The 19048-nt window shown below is 30.3% G+C and overlaps 2 protein-coding genes across 2 annotated transcripts; both read right to left on the bottom strand.

The window, feature by feature from the left end:
* Nucleotides 1-437: 437 nt before the first annotated feature.
* Nucleotides 438-14558, bottom strand: LOC111293008 (BTB/POZ domain and ankyrin repeat-containing protein NPR1-like). The gene is made up of 4 exons (XM_022885688.2): nt 13490-14558; nt 1494-2244; nt 1131-1283; nt 438-864 (listed from the first exon to the last, which is right to left on the bottom strand). Exons 1-4 carry the CDS (start codon nt 14051-14053, stop codon nt 569-571), a joined length of 1764 nt encoding a protein of 587 aa, XP_022741423.2. The 5' UTR covers nt 14054-14558; the 3' UTR covers nt 438-568.
* Nucleotides 14559-16058: 1500 nt separating this feature from the next.
* On the bottom strand, nt 16059-16863 carry LOC111292764 (uncharacterized). The gene has a single exon (XM_022885320.2). The coding sequence runs from the start codon at nt 16799-16801 to the stop codon at nt 16190-16192; it is 612 nt and encodes a 203-aa protein (XP_022741055.1). The 5' UTR covers nt 16802-16863; the 3' UTR covers nt 16059-16189.
* Between the last annotated feature and the right edge of the window lie 2185 nt (nt 16864-19048).

Here is a 19048-nt window from a genome sequence, read left to right as displayed (position 1 = left end):
TAAATTCAAAATAATTCAAAACAAAAAATGACATTTTAGAAATATAATAAATAAATTTATTTATTTTCGTCCGTTCAAATGATTTTTCATGTCCGTACAAAACAGATACTTTATAAAAATAATAAACAAATATTTCTATGTTGGTTCAAAAGATTCCCACATTGATATGTTATTGTAATATTGCACTCGAATTTTATTACTTCTATTTAACAAAAAAATTCTTAAATTTTAGTGTCTTATACTCAAAACAGTTTTTTTTAACCCATACAAGATTTTTTTATTATATTTTTATAATTTTAAATAGTTTTTTAATTCATTCTAATTTTTTGTATTCTTTTCTTCATATATAATATAAAAATGAGTATGAATTAAAAAATAATGTTTCATTTCTATTTTATCTTTTTTTTATCATTGTAATAATATGGAAAAAGGGTTAATTTTACGTTAAAAGCTTCATTAAAAAATAGATCAGGATAAATTTCATCAAGCAGCACCAACCTTGCTGAAATGCCAGAACATGAATCTGTGAAGAACAGAATGAAAGAGTAAAATCTAATCGATACAGACATCACTTTCTTCTAGGCTTGTAAGGCGCACCACCCTGCTTTGCAGAAGATGAGGTTGATGAGGATGAGGGTGACAAAGCACAAAACCTATTATTATTGTTATTATTATTCTTTTGATCAGCTTTGTCCTTGTGAAATGCCTCCAGCAGCTCCTCTTTCAGTTCTGTGAATCGCCTTTTCTTCCTTATCTGCTCTTCTGAACTGCCTTCTTCAAATAAGGAAGCATCCGACATATCATCCACCAGAAACTTGTCTAGCACTTCTGAACAATGCGGAAAGTATCGCTTGCCAGTTTCCACTGCCATTTACAGTTTAAAATTAATATGACGTCGAATGGTAAAAATTGGTTTCTTTCGTTTTTTTGGTTTTTTAGTTAGGAGGCCGTAGCAGGAAAAGGATTACAACTGTTAGGATACCAACTTCAGTCTTGCTAGATGCCACCTTGAGAATGATAGCATAAATAATAATGAACTAAGTTTCGGATTCAAAATTAGTTTGTTTCAGTGGAAGAGAAACAAGATTAATTACTGCAAATTACAAAGTAGGTCATGTGGATGATGGTACCTGTTTTAATCAGGGTTTGCAATCTCAATTGAAGCCTTTTGGTCTGTATGGTAGGTGATTCATTCAAATCAACTTTCCTCGTGTTTGAATCTGCATCTGCAATTTCCATAGCCACCTTGGCTTCCGCAGGATACAACAACAGTGCGAATGAGACTGACAAAAGCAGGAAAATTTACTAGCAGTCACATTCAACAACTACAAGAAACAACAATCTTGGCTGAAAACACCAAGTACAAGTATCAACTTGTATAATTTTGCAGCCCACCTGGCCTGGGAGTTCTACTTCAGTTTCGGAGTTTCAGGGTCCTAGTTCTTCTAGTTGTGATGAAAATAATCCTCCATCAAAATTTTCAAAATTCTTACCTCGATTTTCATAGTAATCCAGTTTCATGTGTAAATCATCAGCTATCACTTGTGATGAAATTCCCAGATTCTCAGATTCTGAATTCCGCTCTCTCTCAAGGATACCAATGCATAAACGATCTTTATTGGATAGCTCCCCCTGCTTTTTGTTCTCATTATAATCCTTGAGCAGAGTTAGTCTCCTGCAAATAGAAGCGGCAGTTTGGTCATCAAATGTAGTTTCTGCCACACAGGCTCCCTTGTTCAGCAGTGCCACCAGCACTGATGGTTCCTTGCGTCTTGCAGCGACATGAAGAACTGTGTACCCTCGGGGGTTCCTGAGATTGAGATCAGCCAACCCAAGACTAAGCAACTCATTAACAATCTTCGGATCACAGTAGGCAGCAGCATAGTGGAGTGCATAAGCATCATCTAATGTGACATTGGATTCCTTCAGAAGAAGCTTGACCAATTCAACATCATCAGAATCCAGTGCCTTGAGGATTCTCCTGATTCTCTTTTCAAGGATTGGTGAGTCTAACTCCACTACACCAGGCTCAGCCTCTTGCTGAGGTTTGAGACGTAGTGACCTGATCATTCCATAAACTTCCTGAGGCAGTTCTTTCTCTAGACATACAACATCAAGATCCGATACTACCACTTTTTGGATGCAGTCAGATAGAAGCTGGTTAAGCTGATAATGAAACGCTGCCACAAGAATTGGGATTACGTCTTCCACAAGCGCCTTCTCAACAATATCCAGAAGATGGCGCTTCATTAATTACAGGAGGAAGTTGAGTCAGAAACATCTTCCAAAAAACTACATCATGGTCATTCAACTATAGTTGTGTATTTAAAATAATTATTTAACTACAATTTTTTTTCAATTTAATCATCAAAATTTGAGTAAATATTTTTTTATTATTCAACCATTAGTTTTTAACGGGTTGCTAATGTGTTATTACATTAGCAAATTTTTTTTTTCAAAATTTATAATGATGTACCGGTAATGCCAAGTGCTATATCATATGACATGACACTAACACGTGACACTTGACAGCTAACGTAAAATTATTATATTAGTATGTCATTAAAGACTAATAATTAAATGATCGAAAATCTAATAATTGATTAACAAAAGAAAAATCACATCTTCAAATTTTATGATTAAATCAAAAAATATAATAATTAAATGATCATTTTAAAAATACGATCATAATTATGAGACCAATAATATATTTTACTTAAAAAGAAACAAATACCAAGAGCCAAGTCTATCATTCATCAACATAAAATACCCAAAAAGGAGACAAATCATCGCTTGACTATTCTAAAAATGTATTAAAATGAGTAGAAAATTAAACGAAATTAGAAAGCACAGTTGTTACAAACACAGCAATGCTGGTCATTAGAATATGGTTATAAACAAATTTGTAATGCTAGCTTTGGCACATACCAAAAGATAGAAAAAGGAAATATCTGAAGCATTCATGCAATAGTTGAGTTTGATAACTGAATATAGCTAGCATCGTTACATAATAATCGATGCAGTACTATAAGTACCAAATTTGACACCTTAATTTGGACTAATTATTAAAGCTTACCTCACATTAGGACCTGAGACAATGTTAGGAACTAACCTTTTTAAATCAAAACTTTTTTTCTTTTTTAGCTTTTAATTTGTTAAGATGTGAAACGATGAAAATACCCTTGAATTGGACAAACCAACATGAAACTTAGAAAAATAAGATGAAGAAGCCTCAATCGACACGCACCAATGTTGATCCAGTTTGGCAAAGTCGCCATAGACACACTCTTGTGTCCATCAAGTGGGCAATTTGAGAGGAAATTCAAATTTTCCTCTGTTTTTATCCAGATTTTTGAAATTATGAGAATGCGATTTACTAAAACTTCATTTGAAATTCAATGAAGCTTTGGTTTAGTGTGTTTAGAGTATTTTTTTCAGCTCAATCTCAACGGACCACCGTTTGGCTAATATGTAAAATGGTGACATTGCTTCCTTTGGCCCGCACCGAAGCTTTAAATTTCACTGGAAGGGAAGGGGCTCCATGGGCTATTAACCCTCGAATTAGATAATTTTATCCTCGTTAAATTATATTTTTCTTACAATTATACCCTTAATTTTGTAAGTTTTGAACTGAACTATTCTTATTAAATTTGAAAATTATACATCAATTTTATAAGTGTTTGTATTCAATTATTTACAACAAAATATTATTATAAGAGAAGGGATAAGCTTACACAGAATAAATTTTTTTTAGATTTATACATTTTTCTGATTTTTAATTTTAATAGATCAAAGCGGTAAAAGAGATAAATAAAAATAAAAAAATAATTTAATTTCATCCCTTAAATCCATTAAAATCAAGGATTAAAAAAATGTGTAAAACAAAAAAAATTTTATATCATGTCAGTTGATCCCTTCTTTTATCATAAAAGTAATTTTAATTATTTATGAATAAAGTTATTATTATAAAAATAATTTTAATAATTTTTAATTATTAAAATTATGATTTGATATAAAAATAAATTTAATTATTTTAAATTATTTTTTTATATCATACATATTAACTAAATTTATTATATCCAAATTTTAATCTTATGTCGACAATGATAATTTTTTCTTTTCATTACATTTCATTTCGTCGTCACCGTTACTTTTAAATCTAAACACTTATTCCATCACTGATTTGAATCTTACCACTACAATATCTAATCTCATCGATATAGTAACTAATCTTACCTCTATCGTTATTTTTAATTTTATCAATACAAATCTCATCATTCATCTAAATAAATCTTAAGATAATTATCCATTAGATTAGGTTTGAATTGTCGATTAATAGAGTCCTTCTTCAATCAAAATCAACTTAGTTAAATAAATCTTGCCAAAGGTGAAGTGTCGATCAAGACTTCCTAATGTCGATCAAAACTTATACTAAAATTTCATATTTATTTGATTTTTATTAAAATTGTCAGATTATAATCATCCTTTTCATTATTATCAGTTTCAAATTCTAATAAATGTAAAGATTTTTCATCAAATCTGAGCCTTTCATTCACTTTGATTTTGATTGTCAAATTCATTTCACTTTGGTTATAAATAAAAAACTGTAGTTTATGTCAACTCATACAAGAACGTTTTTTTGAAAATCTCTCGATTTGTTCGTTATTCACTTTCGTCTCTTTTCTTAAGATACTCTCTTAAGAATTTTTAACCTAAGCCTATTGAAATTCTAATCTAAAGTGATTCGAATCCAACAGTCAACGACCCAAAAAGTACTATGGTATTCTAGGTCTAAAAGCAGTTTTGAGTCAAATGAACCGACAATTGAAATGATACTACGATATACAGGTCCAAAAGAACCTCGATCCAGAGGAAACTCTTCCAAATAGCTAATCCACCGAAACTTTGTTGAAGAGTCATAGTTCCATTGAAATTCTGTCCAAAGAATTTTAGTTTCACCGAAACTTTGTCCAACAATTAAGTTCTATCAAAACACCACCTAATCATCTTCATTAACTATCAAGATAAATTTAATTCTTTAAGCATAATTTAAGATATAGAGCCCATCACGAAATGTATGCCATGTAGATAATAAATATTTCTTTTTTCTAAACCATGAACAGCAGAACACCAAAAAGAAAGAAGGTCCCCTTATAAAATGCTTAAAGCCTAAAAAAAAAAAAGTAGACCCCTAAACAAGCACAATTTATTAACCACACTCAAAACTGTTGGGCTTGGTTTCTTCTATGTGGAGGTGACCTGAAATCAAAGCCCATACACCAAAGACTTTTTAGTGTTTTCATGCTTAGTTATAAAGTTTTAAACCCTTATATAATAACATTATATGGCTGAACAAGAGTCAAGAGGTATGGCAGCAAAATAGAAAAAGAGAAAAAAAGGTTTGTGTAGTTTTGATCAAGTAGCTTGATCAAAGCTCAATCCGTGGTATGATTAAGCTAAAATTTTATCAATGTGTTCATAATAACTCATCGTTTTTCAGTCTGAACGGTGAAGATAAGGTTTCGAGTTTTCTACCTACTAATTTCGTAGGTGTTTGTTAATCCCTAACTTTGGTGAGACTTCTCCAATTTTCCTTGGCAAGATTCTCTTGACCAAGATTGTTCAATCTTGAGATTTATAGTTGCATATCTCTAGTTCTAGCTAAAGAGAACTTTGTGTTCCCATTATTTTGATACTGGAAATTATTTGTTGCTTTTTGTCATTTTTACTTCTCGTTTTGAGGAAGTTTTCCACATAAAATTGCTTATATCCTTGTGCTTGTGGTTTTGTGATTTATTTGTTAGCTCTATTTGTTTGATTCCTGCTACAAAAGAAACATAATTTGATTTTTCATTGTATGACCTATTCAATTTAAATATTATTTGAGGTTATTTTATCCCATCAAAGTGGTGTCAAAGATTAGGTTATTTAATTTATGGCTTGTGTTAAATAATCGAAGCCAATACAAATAGAATGATTAGTTTAAATATTTCAAATTACTATGTGTGGAAAGGGAAGATGGAAGACTTGTTTATCTGAAGGATTATTATTTACTCGTGTTTGTCATTGAAAAGCCTGAAAATAAAACAAATGTAGAATAGAATTTATTTCATCGACAGGTATGTGGTTATATTAGACAATAGGTAGATAATAATATTTTGAACCATGTTAGTAGAGAGACACATGCACACATTTTGTGAAACAAGCTTGAGAAGTTGTATACTTGAAAAACTGAGAATAATAAAGTGTTTTTAATTATGCAATTGATGAGTTTGAAATATTAGGATATAATTCTTATGACAATCACTTGAATGCATATCAAGGCATTATTAATCAGTTGGCTAGCATGAATCTTAATTTTGAAGATGAAATATAAGGCTTATGGCTTCTTGGCACTTGTCAAACTCATAGGACACGTTTAGAACAACATTATCTAACTCAACCCCAAATGATGTCATCACTAGGAATTTGGCTAAGAGTGGTGTTTTGAATGAAGAGATAAAAAGAAAGTCACAACGTTCCTCTTCACAATTAGAGGTCTTAGTCACAAAAAATAAAGAGAGGAGTAAAAGCAAAGGTCCAAAAAACAAAAACAGAAACAAGAGTAAATCCAACAAATTTGCCAATATTGAATGTCATTATTGTGGTTTGAAGAGGCATATAAGAAAATATTGCTGAAAATTGAAAAAAAAAAAACAATAATAGTGACAAGAATAAAGAAAAAAAGAATGGCGACGGTAATGATGCCAATAATGTCACAAATAACTTTCTTTTTTTATATGATGATGAGGTTGTTAATCTTGTATGCCATGCGAATAGTTGAGTGATTGATAGTGGTGCCACAATTCATGCTATATCTCGAAAAGGCTACTTTGCATCTTACATACCTGGTGATTTTGAAAGTGTTAGAATAAGTAATGATGACTCAACTAAAGCCATTGGTATGGGAAATGTGTTCTTGGAGAACAATAATGACACTACGTTAGTCTTTAAAAATTTTAAACATATTCACGATATTCGCATGAATTTGATATCTATAGGGAAACTTGATAATGAAGGGTTTTGCAACACTTTTTATTATGGCCAGTTGAAGCTCACTAAAGGTTCTATGATTGTAACTAGGGGTACGAAGTGTTCCTCATTGTAGTTGATGCAGGCAAAGGTATCTAATTCCATTATCAATGTAGTAAATAATGATGATACAACTAAGTTTTGACACAAGTAACTTAGTCACATGAGCATGAAGGGTTTGAAGGATTTAGCCAAAAAAAACCTTCTTTTTAGAGTGAAAAATGTATCCTTAAAGAAGTGTGCTCATTGCTTGTTAGGGAAACAAACTAAAGTTGCATTCAAGACATCCCTTCCATCAAAAAACCTAGGTAATATATTCTAATGTTTGTGGTCCTATGAGAATAAAAACATTTGGTGGTTCTCTTTATTTTGTGACTTTTATAGATGATCATTCAAGAAAGATATGGGCTTATACATTGAAAACAAAATACCAAGTGTTAGATGTGTTTAAACAATTTCATGCCTTAGTTGAAAGGCAAACATGGTTGAAATTGAAATGCATAAGAATTGATAATGAGAATAAGTACATTGGACCTTTTAATGAGTCTTACAGACAATAAGGCATCAAACATCAAAGGTCACCTCCTAAAACTTCTCAATTGAATGGGTTAGCTAAGAGGATAAACATGAATATAGTAACAAAGTAAGATGTTTGCTTTCATAAGCACAGTTACTAAAATCCTTTTGAGGTAAAGCTTTTAGTACAGTTGTACATGTTTTGAATCTCTTATCATGTGTTTTTCTAGATTTTGATGTTCCATATAGAGTTTGGTTTGGCAAAGATGTGTCTTATGATCACTTGCATACCTTTGGATGCAAGGCTTTTATGCATATTCCCAAATATGAAATATACAAGCTTGATGTCAAGATTAGACAGTGTGTGTTCCTTAGTTATGGCCAGGATGAATTTGGCTACAAGTTTTATGATCTAATGCAGAAAAAAACTTGTGAAAAGCAATGATATTGTTTTGATTGAAGACCAAACCATACAAGATATTTAGAAGACTGACACATCAATTCCATGATGTAATGATGGTTTGATTGACTTAGATCTAGTTTCTCTGACACATGTGCCTACAGAGGTTAAAGATGTTCAGGATAACTAATATAATACAGGTGATGTTGATAACAATCCTACACAGGTTGAGGTAGGTAATGGTACTCATAAATAGTCATCAGTATAAGAGGTTCTACCAAAGGTTTTACCAAAAGTTTCACTTAAGAGATTTACTAGAGATCGACAATATTTCACACGACATTCTATTAATGAGTATGTACTACTAACTACCAGGAGAGAACCCAAATGTTATGCAGAGGCCATAAAAGATGAACACAAAAAATATTAGATTGATGCCATTCAGGATGAGATGAAATCTTGGCATGAGAATAATACTTTTGAACTGCTAAAGCTATCTAAGGAAAAAAGAGCTTTGAAGAACAAATGGTTATACAAAGTGAAATAAGAAGAATACACTTCACAACCATATTTTAAAGCTAGATTGGTTGTCAAGGGATTCAGTCAAAAGTAAGGTATTGACTTTGATTAATAGTAATAAAAAGAATGATTTTGGTTATATGGTTGAGTTTTTTTATTTATGGTATTTTAGATTAGGATATGCATATTATAAAAAAAATCTTAGAAATGACTAAGTCTAATTTGATTCTTTATGTGCAAATGTATAATGAAAAATGTCATACATGCATGTTTACCAAAAAACTAGAACTTCATTTTCTAAGGTAGAAAGGAGTACCAAGTTACTTGAATTAATTCACAGTAATATACGTGATTTACATAGTACTCCATCTATAGGAAAAAAAAATACTTCATCACTTTCATAGATGACTTCACCAATTTTTGCTATGTATACTTAATGCATACAAAAGATGAAGCATTAGAAAAATTAAAGATTTACAAAAATGAAGTTAAATTACATTATGATGCTAAGATTTAAGTCTTGAGAACTGATAGAGGAGGCGAATACTTTGATCCAAATTACTTTGAATCTATAAGAATAATCCATGAAGTAAAAGCACCATATAATCCACAATTAAATGGTGTGGCTAAAAGGAAACATAAGGTGCTAACCGAAATGGTTAATGCTATGTTGTCCTACTTTGGTTTATGATAAGATTTTTGGGATGAGGCATTGCTAAGTACATGTCGTATTCAAAATAGAGTTCCAAATAAAAGGAACAAGAATACCTCATATGAATTATGGAAGAAAAGGAAACCAAAACTAAACTATCCTAAAGTTTAGGGCTGTAGAGCATTAGTAAAAGTTATCAAACCTAAAAGAAAAAATTAAAAGAATAGGGAATTGAGTGCATATTCATAGGTTATGCACAAAATAGCAAGGCTTATAGGTTCATGGTAATAGAACCTAATGATTCAATATGGATAAATATAGTAATTGAATCAAGAGATAACATGTTTGATGAATTTAGGTTCAAGATAAAACTTAAACCTAATGACATTGCTCAAAGTAGTTCAAATGAACTAGTAAATTCTCCCATAATAGAAAAGCTTATACCTAGAACAAGTAAAAAAGTAAGGAAAGCTAAATCCTACAACTCGAATTTCTACATGTATCTAGATAAAAGAATAAGAGAACTTAATAATTTAAGGAACAAGGAACAAGAGAACTTAATATTGCTTCAATATAAAAATAGCTCCATGGACATTTGATGAGGCAATAAAGTTTCTAAATGTAGCCTTTTGGAAAGAGGCTACTAATGATGAAATTGATTCTATCATGGGTAACAATACTTGAATTCTAGTAGACTTACCTCTTGGTTGCAAACCAATTGATTGCAAGTTGATATTCAAAATGAAAATGAAAATGGATAGTACTATAGACAAGTTCAAAGCTAGGTTGGTTGCTAAAGGGTTTACACAAAAGCATGGCATATATTATTTTGATACCTATGCACTGGTAGCAAGAATAGCTATTAGAAAAATGCTTATTACATTGGTCTCAATCTACAAATTAGAAATTCACTAAATGAATATTAAAAAAACATTCTTAAATGGTGAATTGGATAAGGTACATGTGGAAAAACAGGAAAGGGTTTCTTGTTTTGGGACAAGAAAATAAAGTGCGTAAACCTATTAAGTCTTTATATGGATTTAAACAAAAACCTAAACAATGGCATCAAAAATTTGATGAAGTTGTTCTAGCTAATGACTTTAAGATCAATCAGTTAGACAAGTGTGTCTATAGTAAGTTTGAACATGGCAAAAGAGTCACCAGATTTAAGTCATTATGTTGATGACATCTTAATTTTTTATACAGATTTAGAATTAGTTGAAAGTACCAAAAGGTCTTTGTCCAATAATTTTGCATTGAAGGATATAGGCATTGGCTAATGTGATATTGGGTATAAAAATTTTTAGAAAAGATGATGGATTAATCATATCCTTATCAAATTACATTGAAAAAATTCGTAAAATATTCAATCATTATGATTGTGCAACAGTTACTATACCCTATAATTCCAATTTGGAGCTAATTCCAAATAAGAAAATGTCTATTGTACCATTAGAATATGCAAAAGTCATAGGTTGTTTGATGTATACTATGACATGCACTAGATTGGACATAGCTTTTGCCATTGGCAAAATTAGTAGGTGTACAAGTAACCTTAGTAACTTTCATTGGAATGATATTTCAAGGGTTTTGAAATATCTAAAAAAAAACCATAGATTATGGTATTGTCCATAATGGAGAACCTTCGATTCTAGAAGGATTCTCAAATGCAAGGTGGATTACAAATATGGAGGATCATTAATCTACATGTAAATGCATATTCATGTTTGGTGGGAGTGTGGTTTCTTTGGGATCAAAGAAACAAACTTGTATAATTGACTCTACTTTGGCTTCAAAGTTTGTAGCTTTTACTTTAGCTTGTAAAGAGGTAGAATAGTTAAGGAAATTATTATATGAAATTTCATTGTGGCCAAAATCAATATTTCCAATATCAATACATTGTGATAGTGAATCTATGTTGTCAAAGACATAGAGCCAAGTTTATAATGGGAAGTGAAGACACATAAGGTTGAGACATAGTTATGTCAAAGAACTAATCAAAAATGGGGTTATCACCATAAGTCAAATGTGAACTTGACGGATCCATTGACAAAAAGGCTATCAAAAGAGATGGTGTCTAAAACTTCTAAAGAGATGGGACTCAAGCCTATTAACTAATGTCACACATGATGGAACCTCAACTCAACACTTAACAATATATTAAGTCTTAAGTTTTAGTGAGTCTAGTTACATCATTTGAATGTGATTACGAGTACTTAATTTATCTTTTCCATCCCAAGGTTGATAAGCACTTTGTACCATATAACTAAAAGGAAGAGGTTGAGTTAATCTATTAATGGACTCATATCTTGTAAATAAAGAGATGGAATGCCTTATGTGGCGGCATTACTGATGGAGTTCACCTATATAAGTGGAAATAGTGCCATTTCTAAAAACTAAAGGCTTTGGTTTTGAAGTACTCATGAAAAGATACAAGACACATGGCCATAAACGTGTCAAGTATTACTACACTACTTTTGTAAAGGCACAAAGTTGTGTGTGATTTAATGCATGACTAATCATATAGAATCTTTGGTTCAAAGATATAGTTCTACCATAGAATTCTAATTAGACCAACATCACCATGTCACTAAAAAAAAGGTTTTAAATCAAGAATGATACCTATTCTTGTGCATAAGATTTCTAAAAATATTTTTCATTCTATTTTAAAAATGGTGGGGAATGTTAGAGTTATTTTTAAAATAAATGAAATATTATGTGAAAATATAACTTAATTAAGCTATTAAAGCTCAAAGAAGTTTCAAAGATCAAAAAGACTTGATAAAGAAGACTTACCTATAGAATAGTCAACTGCTACCCTGAGAGGAGTCGACTATCATATTAAAGTCATAAGGAGCAATCAATTCCTAACCTAAAAGCAGTTGACTACTATAGCTGAAAATCAAGTCAGTTGATTGCTTAACCTAGAGACAATTGACCACATGTGTTGAAAGTCTTCTATTTCAGGGAAAAACACAAAAGCAGTCGACTATTACAAGCTGGAATTGACTACTTTCATGAATGAAACACTTTGTAATTGCACAGAAGTCGACTGTCATAAAGAGGACTCGACTACTATCAAGTTAGTAGCATTATGAAATTCAGAGAAATCGACTGTCCTATGGTGGAGTCAACTGCTCTAAGAAAGATTATATTTTGAAAATTCAAGGAAGTCGACTACCCTATAAAGGAGATTGCCCTGATGTACGTAACAATCTAGAACTCCAAATTACAAAAGAGCAGTCGACTGCCCTAAAATGGAACCAACTATCTTAGTTCAAAAGTTATAATTTTCGAATGAAACATTAAGTTTATGTTCAATTGATTTAGGATCTTTCACTGGTAATTGTTCACTTATAATGATATGTTTGTAATTATACAAAGAGGTATCTTTTTTATCAATTAGCATAATTATTGATTAAAATAACACAATTAAAGCGATATGACCCTTGAATTAATTCTCTATAAATAAAACACATTGGATATAACTTCAAAATTCTTCTCTTTCTCTCTCAAACTACAAGAACGTCTTTTAGATTTTGTTTGGTGCAAAAAACTTAGCCTAAGGCTAGCATTTTCAGTTTTTTACAAACGTATTTAGTGGTTAGAAATTCACTAGTACAAAAACAATTTCTAACAAGGGCTTCATTGTATCTCATAGACTATTTGACAACCTTTATTGCATTTACTTGGTGGGATCAAATTAAGTCCAAAGGAAAGTGACTCCTAAAAAACACCTTGAAGCATTCTCAATTAGAGATTCAGTTCTCTTACTTCTCCAGCCTTGAAGTCCACCAGTGTTACATAACTCGCCAAGAAGACTCATCAACTATAGAACATACCAATCCAAGTGGTTTCCTAAACTAAATCTGATAATTTAAAATACAATATGAAAATGATAAAAAAAAATGAAATTCAAATTGTTTAAAATTTTAATAAAAATTATATGTAACTTTAACAAAAAATATATATTTCATATTTTTCATATTAATACGAATTATAATACTAAATTTTTATATAAAATATAATATACATATATAAATTATTAGTATTCTACGCAATATTCGCATAGTCAAATCTTTCCTTAACGGTTCTTTTGCTTCAACTAAAAAAACCAATGTTCTCCGTCAAAGAACTCCGTTGTCTATATATATGTTCGTATGCAGTCTTATGATGGAAAACAAAAGTCATTTCACGCATACGTATAACATGAATACTAAACCTAATCAGTAAATCAGGAGGTCAAAAAAACACGCCATATATTACTCCCAAGATTCAAGAATAAATAATATATTATTCTTATGGGTAAGAGAACAGCTTTCGGTACGCACCTGAACATTTGAAACCAGCTCTTTCATCTGGAAAGTGGCAGAAACATACATCAATTCCAAAGCATAATTAATCAGAGGGCCGCAGGCATCATGGGAACAAGTATCATCCACACATGTTGAAACTTCCCTCGGTGATGGCTTAACCTTGCCGGTATATAAATAGTTTAAGAAAACTTTGAAGGCTTCATACCCCACCCGACCATGAGGAAGTAACTCAGACATCAGATACTTTGGCTTGCCTTGCTCCTTCGTGGAACTATCATTTCTCCCTTTTGTAAAAAGTTCATGGAAGTACTGACTCCGAGCAGCCAATATGCACCTATTCACACCCACTGCAACATTGCCTTCCACAACAATCTCAGCATCATTGTAGAAATCATATTCTTCATCAACCAATAACTTTTCAAGGCTGTCACTGAGCCTGCTCAAGCTCAAAATTTCAGGGTCGGCCCCAGGGTCCGCACTTGTGGCTGCAGCTTCTGTGAGATGATTTCCAGACACATTTGATAAATAAGAGGTTGAGGCAAAGGTTAGAGAGGACGAAATTTCATTTCCGTAGTCCATGTTTTGTGAATCTAATAAAGTCTTCCTGGTTTAGCTTAATTTACAAGCATTTGATCCTTTAAGAACATCAAATTTTCAAGGAGTACTGGTGATAGAAACAGAGATTTTATGAATCACCCAGATTTGATAAAATACCATAGAATCTCCAAAACCCCATGAAATAACAGTGTAAAAAAAAAGAAAAAAATGCCCCTCCTCCAAATAAGCTAAACAAGGGAAATTCTCAATGAAACAAACCAAAAATAGAAGGAAAATATGCAAAAAGGTTACTTGAAGACAACAGGATATGACTTTACTTGAAAATCACTCAAGCAAAATAGCTGTAAATGGCTCTGCCGGAAAACCTGACAGACACTTATAAAACAAACCTCACAGTTGACTAAGAAATGGAAGTCTTTAAGGTGGGATACGGAAATGATGGAAAAGCAAATTCGGACAAAAATAAAAAGCAGAGACAACTAGAGGAAGGAAGATTGGCTGGTGGGCTCTGTAAGAATTTACCGACAGTGGTTTCTTGAGCTTGTGGGTAGTAATAATGAATCTCACTGTTAAAGCTTTATTTTTATTTCCTATTGTCCTTTAAGAATTAAGACACAATAAATGAGGGAAAAAAAAAAAAAAGGGCTTTGGCTACTTATATTAAAGTAGTAAATACTAAAGAAGAATAAAAATTGAAGCATATAAACTTGTTATAAAGTTTTCCACAAAGCAAAAAAAGCATATATTCTGTTCAATCCAAAAAAAAAAAAAAAAAAACGTTCATTACTATACTTCTAGAAGGGTTGTTTTGTTTCATGTGCAAAATTATCACCGTACTGTTTTCTTTTTAATTCTTTTTAGTATTTACTTTTTTTTTTCAAAGCTAGTTTTGGTTACTTTGATGATTTAATAAGTTAATGTCGCCATTAAAAATAGTAAGTCTACGAAGCATGATTAGTCAACATTTAAAGTGCACATAAAATATATATGTAAATAATTTGGTTTTTTAGTTATTTAATTATTTTATTTTTTTAATTTTTTATTATTCAACTTTAAAAAGTAACGTTTTAATCGTTATCGTTTGTAAATGTTATTATATTGATCCATCACCTTCAAAATCTTATCAGTATATATATATATACACATGCATATATTTTGACTAAATATTTAAGTAAAAAAAATTAAAATTATGTCTTTCATAGTTACGTGATAAATTTTTAAAAAAATTATCAAAAACTTAAATAATAAAAAAATATTTATTTTAAATTATATGTTAACAATAGATTATTTTCAATTGAACTAATAATTATGATTTTTATCAATCTAGAATATATCTTGATTATATCTTTTATATATTTTTTAAAAGGATTTTTTTTTCCTTTTTTTTGAAAGGATTAAATATTTATTTAACTAAGGTATTATGTTATTTTTTTTGTTAAATTAATACTTAAAGAATAAAAATTTACAATTAAATATTTGAATTGAACTAAATTATATATTTTTATTAGTGTATATATATTTTTTTAAAATTTTTATAAAATAAAAATAATTATTTTTTAAAATTTATTCAAATATATACAAAATTATATTCAAATAAAATCAAAAAATTAATAAACTATATTGGATAAATTAAATCAAATCCATGAAATTCAATACAAATCAAATTAATTATAAAAAATTCAATTCAAATTTTAAATTCAAAAAAAATTTTGATCTAGATTCTTGATATCCAATAATCATTTTAAACTCCAATTAATAAAAAATTGAGTCAAATCAAATTTTATAAGAAAATAAAAAATTTTTAATTTTTTTTATTGATAAGATTCAAAATTAAAATTTTATTTAAAAAAATTAAATTCTTTAATTACTCAAATCAACGAATAGTGATAATTTTAAAATTTTATAATATATATTAATAAAAATAATCGAATTGAAACGTTATCTCTCCTAATCCCATCGTCCTAACTAACACCGTCCTCAGAAAAAGAAAACAATTATTTTTTTGTCATTTCAAAATGAATGTACATTTTTAGAAAATATTTTTTATTCAACGCTTCCTTCATTGTAATTACCAACCAACTAATAAAATGATCATTTCTTACGGTCATAATTTCTAGTTTTTATGCATCTCGTTGGACACATGTCTACAATCCTATCTTATGCGCACGTGCCGCCACAAGAAGAAGCAATGAAGTCCACCACACTGGAAACCAACTCCTCCACCCCAAGATTAGGCGCCGTCGTATCAACCACCATCTTGGGCACATCGCCGACATCATACTCCGTGCATCCGCTATACCCTTTGACCAACTTCTCAAGCTCCTCCCAAGTGGTTGGCTTGTGCCAACTCTTTTCCCTTCCTTCAAGCCTCTCCCTCCACTTGGCCTGGTCCAACGCCTGACACTCCACAACCAGGAGTTGAGCTCCAGTCGAGGCAGCCAAGTCGAGCAAACGGTCAAGATGGGTTCTGCGAGAAAGAGGAGAGTCGATGATGACGCTGAGGCCAATCTGGAGCTGCGTTGAGGCGACTCGCCAGATAGCTTCGTAGGAGAGGTCGTTGAGGAGGTGGGAAGAAGAAGAAGAAGAAGACTGTTGGAGATGAAAAGTGGAGTCGCGGATGTCGTCTTTGTCGATGAGAGGGAATTTGAGGGTTGAAGCTAAGGCGTGGGCTAAAGTGGATTTGCCAGTTGCAGGATGCCCTTTCATTGCTATCATCAATGGCTTCCTAATTATTTCCTCTTCCGTCAGTTTTGCCATTGTTAATGCCATCTTCTTTTTCTATTTGCATGTCTGTATCTGTAACGAATAATAATTATATAATTAAAACCAAAGATAAGGTTTTTCATAGTGATTGGTCATTCCAAGCACGGATTTAAATCACGATTTTAACCGTGTTTTTTATTCCGTCACGTTTATTACTATTATAAAAATAACAGATAAAATAACGATAGTCACGTTTATCGTAGTCATAATATTTTTTAATTTTAAATAATTTATCATAAAATAAAATAAATAATAATTATAAACATATTTATTATATTTAAAATAATTTATAATATTGTAATTCTTTAATGTATATATTAAAATAAATATTTTAAATTTTTTAGTTTTAAATCATAAATCAATATATATATTTAAAATGTTGATCATTAATATATTCATGAATTTTGTCAATATAAATACTATAAATGCATATGACTGATGACAAATTATCATTATAAAATTAATATTATAAATTAATCTAATTAAAAAGAATAATAATGAATATTTAAATATTTTTAAGTACAATTATTAAGGTAAATGGATTAAAATCTAATTATATGAAATAGATACATAAAAAATCACTTGTATATATTATCTCTCATTTTCTTTCAATTTGTTCATTTAAAATCTTCAAAACATTCTCAAAATCTTATTTCCCACTATTATTTGCTTTTATTCTAAAATTTTTTGTCTAAAACTATTAGGTATGAAAAATTAATAAAAATATACTTAATAATATTAAAATTTTATTATAAAATTATTTTTTAGATAATTAAAAATTAAATTAATTATTTAACGAGTAACAACTTTATTAAATTTTTATCCAAATCATAAAAAAAAAATTCAAATACCAATTTTCCAAAAAGTAAAAGAAAGAGATTGCCAAATAAAAAATTAAAACCAATTTATATCGACATCAACCTTCCTCTTGTCTTTTCTTCTCTGTTCACTTTGCTTTTTATCCCAAAATAGAGTCATCAACGACCCTATCCAACCTCCATCTTGTCTTTCCTTCAAGCGATTTCAACTCTCACCCTTCCATTGGATTGATTTGGGAGTTGTTTGCAATTGCTTTATGGGATCATACAGTTCTTAAGTTGCTAAACTAAAGGATCCCATACCTCAATAAAATGGGTTTGGCAGTTTGAAGGTTGGTTCCCTTACTGGAGCTTTATCTTTACACTGTCTCTATTCTGATTATTTTGATTAAGGTTTAAATTTAACTAAATAGTTTAGACATGGGGCATGATTTTCTTACCGTTTTGGCATGTGTTTTCATTTTATTTGATGAAAAAAAACATAAATAGCGACTTTAACATCCCGTTGCAATCTTATTTTTTTGTTATGTCGTTATTTACAACCGTAAACAACCATTATAAGTGTGATTACCAATCACACCCCATCGCAGATGAGTAATGAAAATGGTAGGCGACGTTACCGCTAAATAACGGCTGTTATATCGCATTACGAGCACTATTTAAAACCTTAATTCTAAGTGTAGAAAAAAGCAAAAATAAAGAAAATGGATGAATACTCTACAAATTGTTTGGAGTGTAGAGTCAAATCTCACGTGTTATTTGATCAATTAAATGTCATAAGTCCTAGTCTTTTAATTGAGCCCTAGATATAAAAAGAAGTTAGGGCTATTTTTTTGTGAAATAGAGTGAATGGCATTGTAAATCGAGAAAAAAAAGCAAAAAATAAAAATAAAAAGAAAAGAGAAAGAAAAATTGATTGAACAAAAGTCGATTAATAGTTCAATTAAGCTAAAATTTTATCACCGGGCTCATGATTTAGTGTTTTACACTTTAAATGATGAAAATTAGATTTGAAGCTCTTTAGGAATAAATCAAAAGTGTATTTGTTGAGTCACTTATTTAGTGAAATTTCTTTAATTGTTTCTCTAGTTGTTGATTAGCTCTAATTTTAGTTAGAAAAAAACTTTATATATCCATTATTTTATAATGGAGATTTTTCTGGTGGTCTATAGTTTTTTTTCTCTACACTAAAGGACTTTTCACATAAATTAGTATGTTTTATTTTCGTGCTTTATTGATTATTGATTGTTATTTATTGCTATAAGTTTATTGCGATATATTACTTTTACATTATTGTGTTTGTGACTCCAAGCTTAACAAGTGGTATCAGAACGAGGGTTATTTTTGAGACGTCGATATAGAAGTAACCCATTATAGAAGTTAAATCATATTTGAGATCATGAAGAGAGATACAGATTTTATGATAAAATTGATA

Source organism: Durio zibethinus, chromosome 10 (genome assembly GCF_047325235.1).
Source record: "Durio zibethinus cultivar Kanyao isolate XHJ-2024 chromosome 10, ASM4732523v1, whole genome shotgun sequence".
Taxonomy (NCBI): Eukaryota; Viridiplantae; Streptophyta; class Magnoliopsida; order Malvales; family Malvaceae; genus Durio; species Durio zibethinus.
Note: the sequence above shows the minus strand (reverse complement) of the source record. Positions and strands in the feature narration are given on the sequence as shown.

What these genes read in the sequence shown, in the direction of transcription:
- LOC111293008 (XM_022885688.2), bottom strand. Translation starts at nt 14,053, where the DNA reads ATGGACTACGGAAATGAAATTTCGTCCTCTCTAACCTTTGCCTCAACC. An exon ending in AGCTGGTTTCAAATGTTCAG is followed by an intron (nt 2,245 to 13,489) that starts GTGCGTACCGAA and finishes TAATTAATGAAG; the next exon opens with CGCCATCTTCTGGATATTGT. An exon ending in GGATTACTATGAAAATCGAG is followed by an intron (nt 1,284 to 1,493) that starts GTAAGAATTTTG and finishes TGCTTTTGTCAG; the next exon opens with TCTCATTCGCACTGTTGTTG.
- LOC111292764 (XM_022885320.2), bottom strand. Translation starts at nt 16,801, where the DNA reads ATGGCATTAACAATGGCAAAACTGACGGAAGAGGAAATAATTAGGAAG.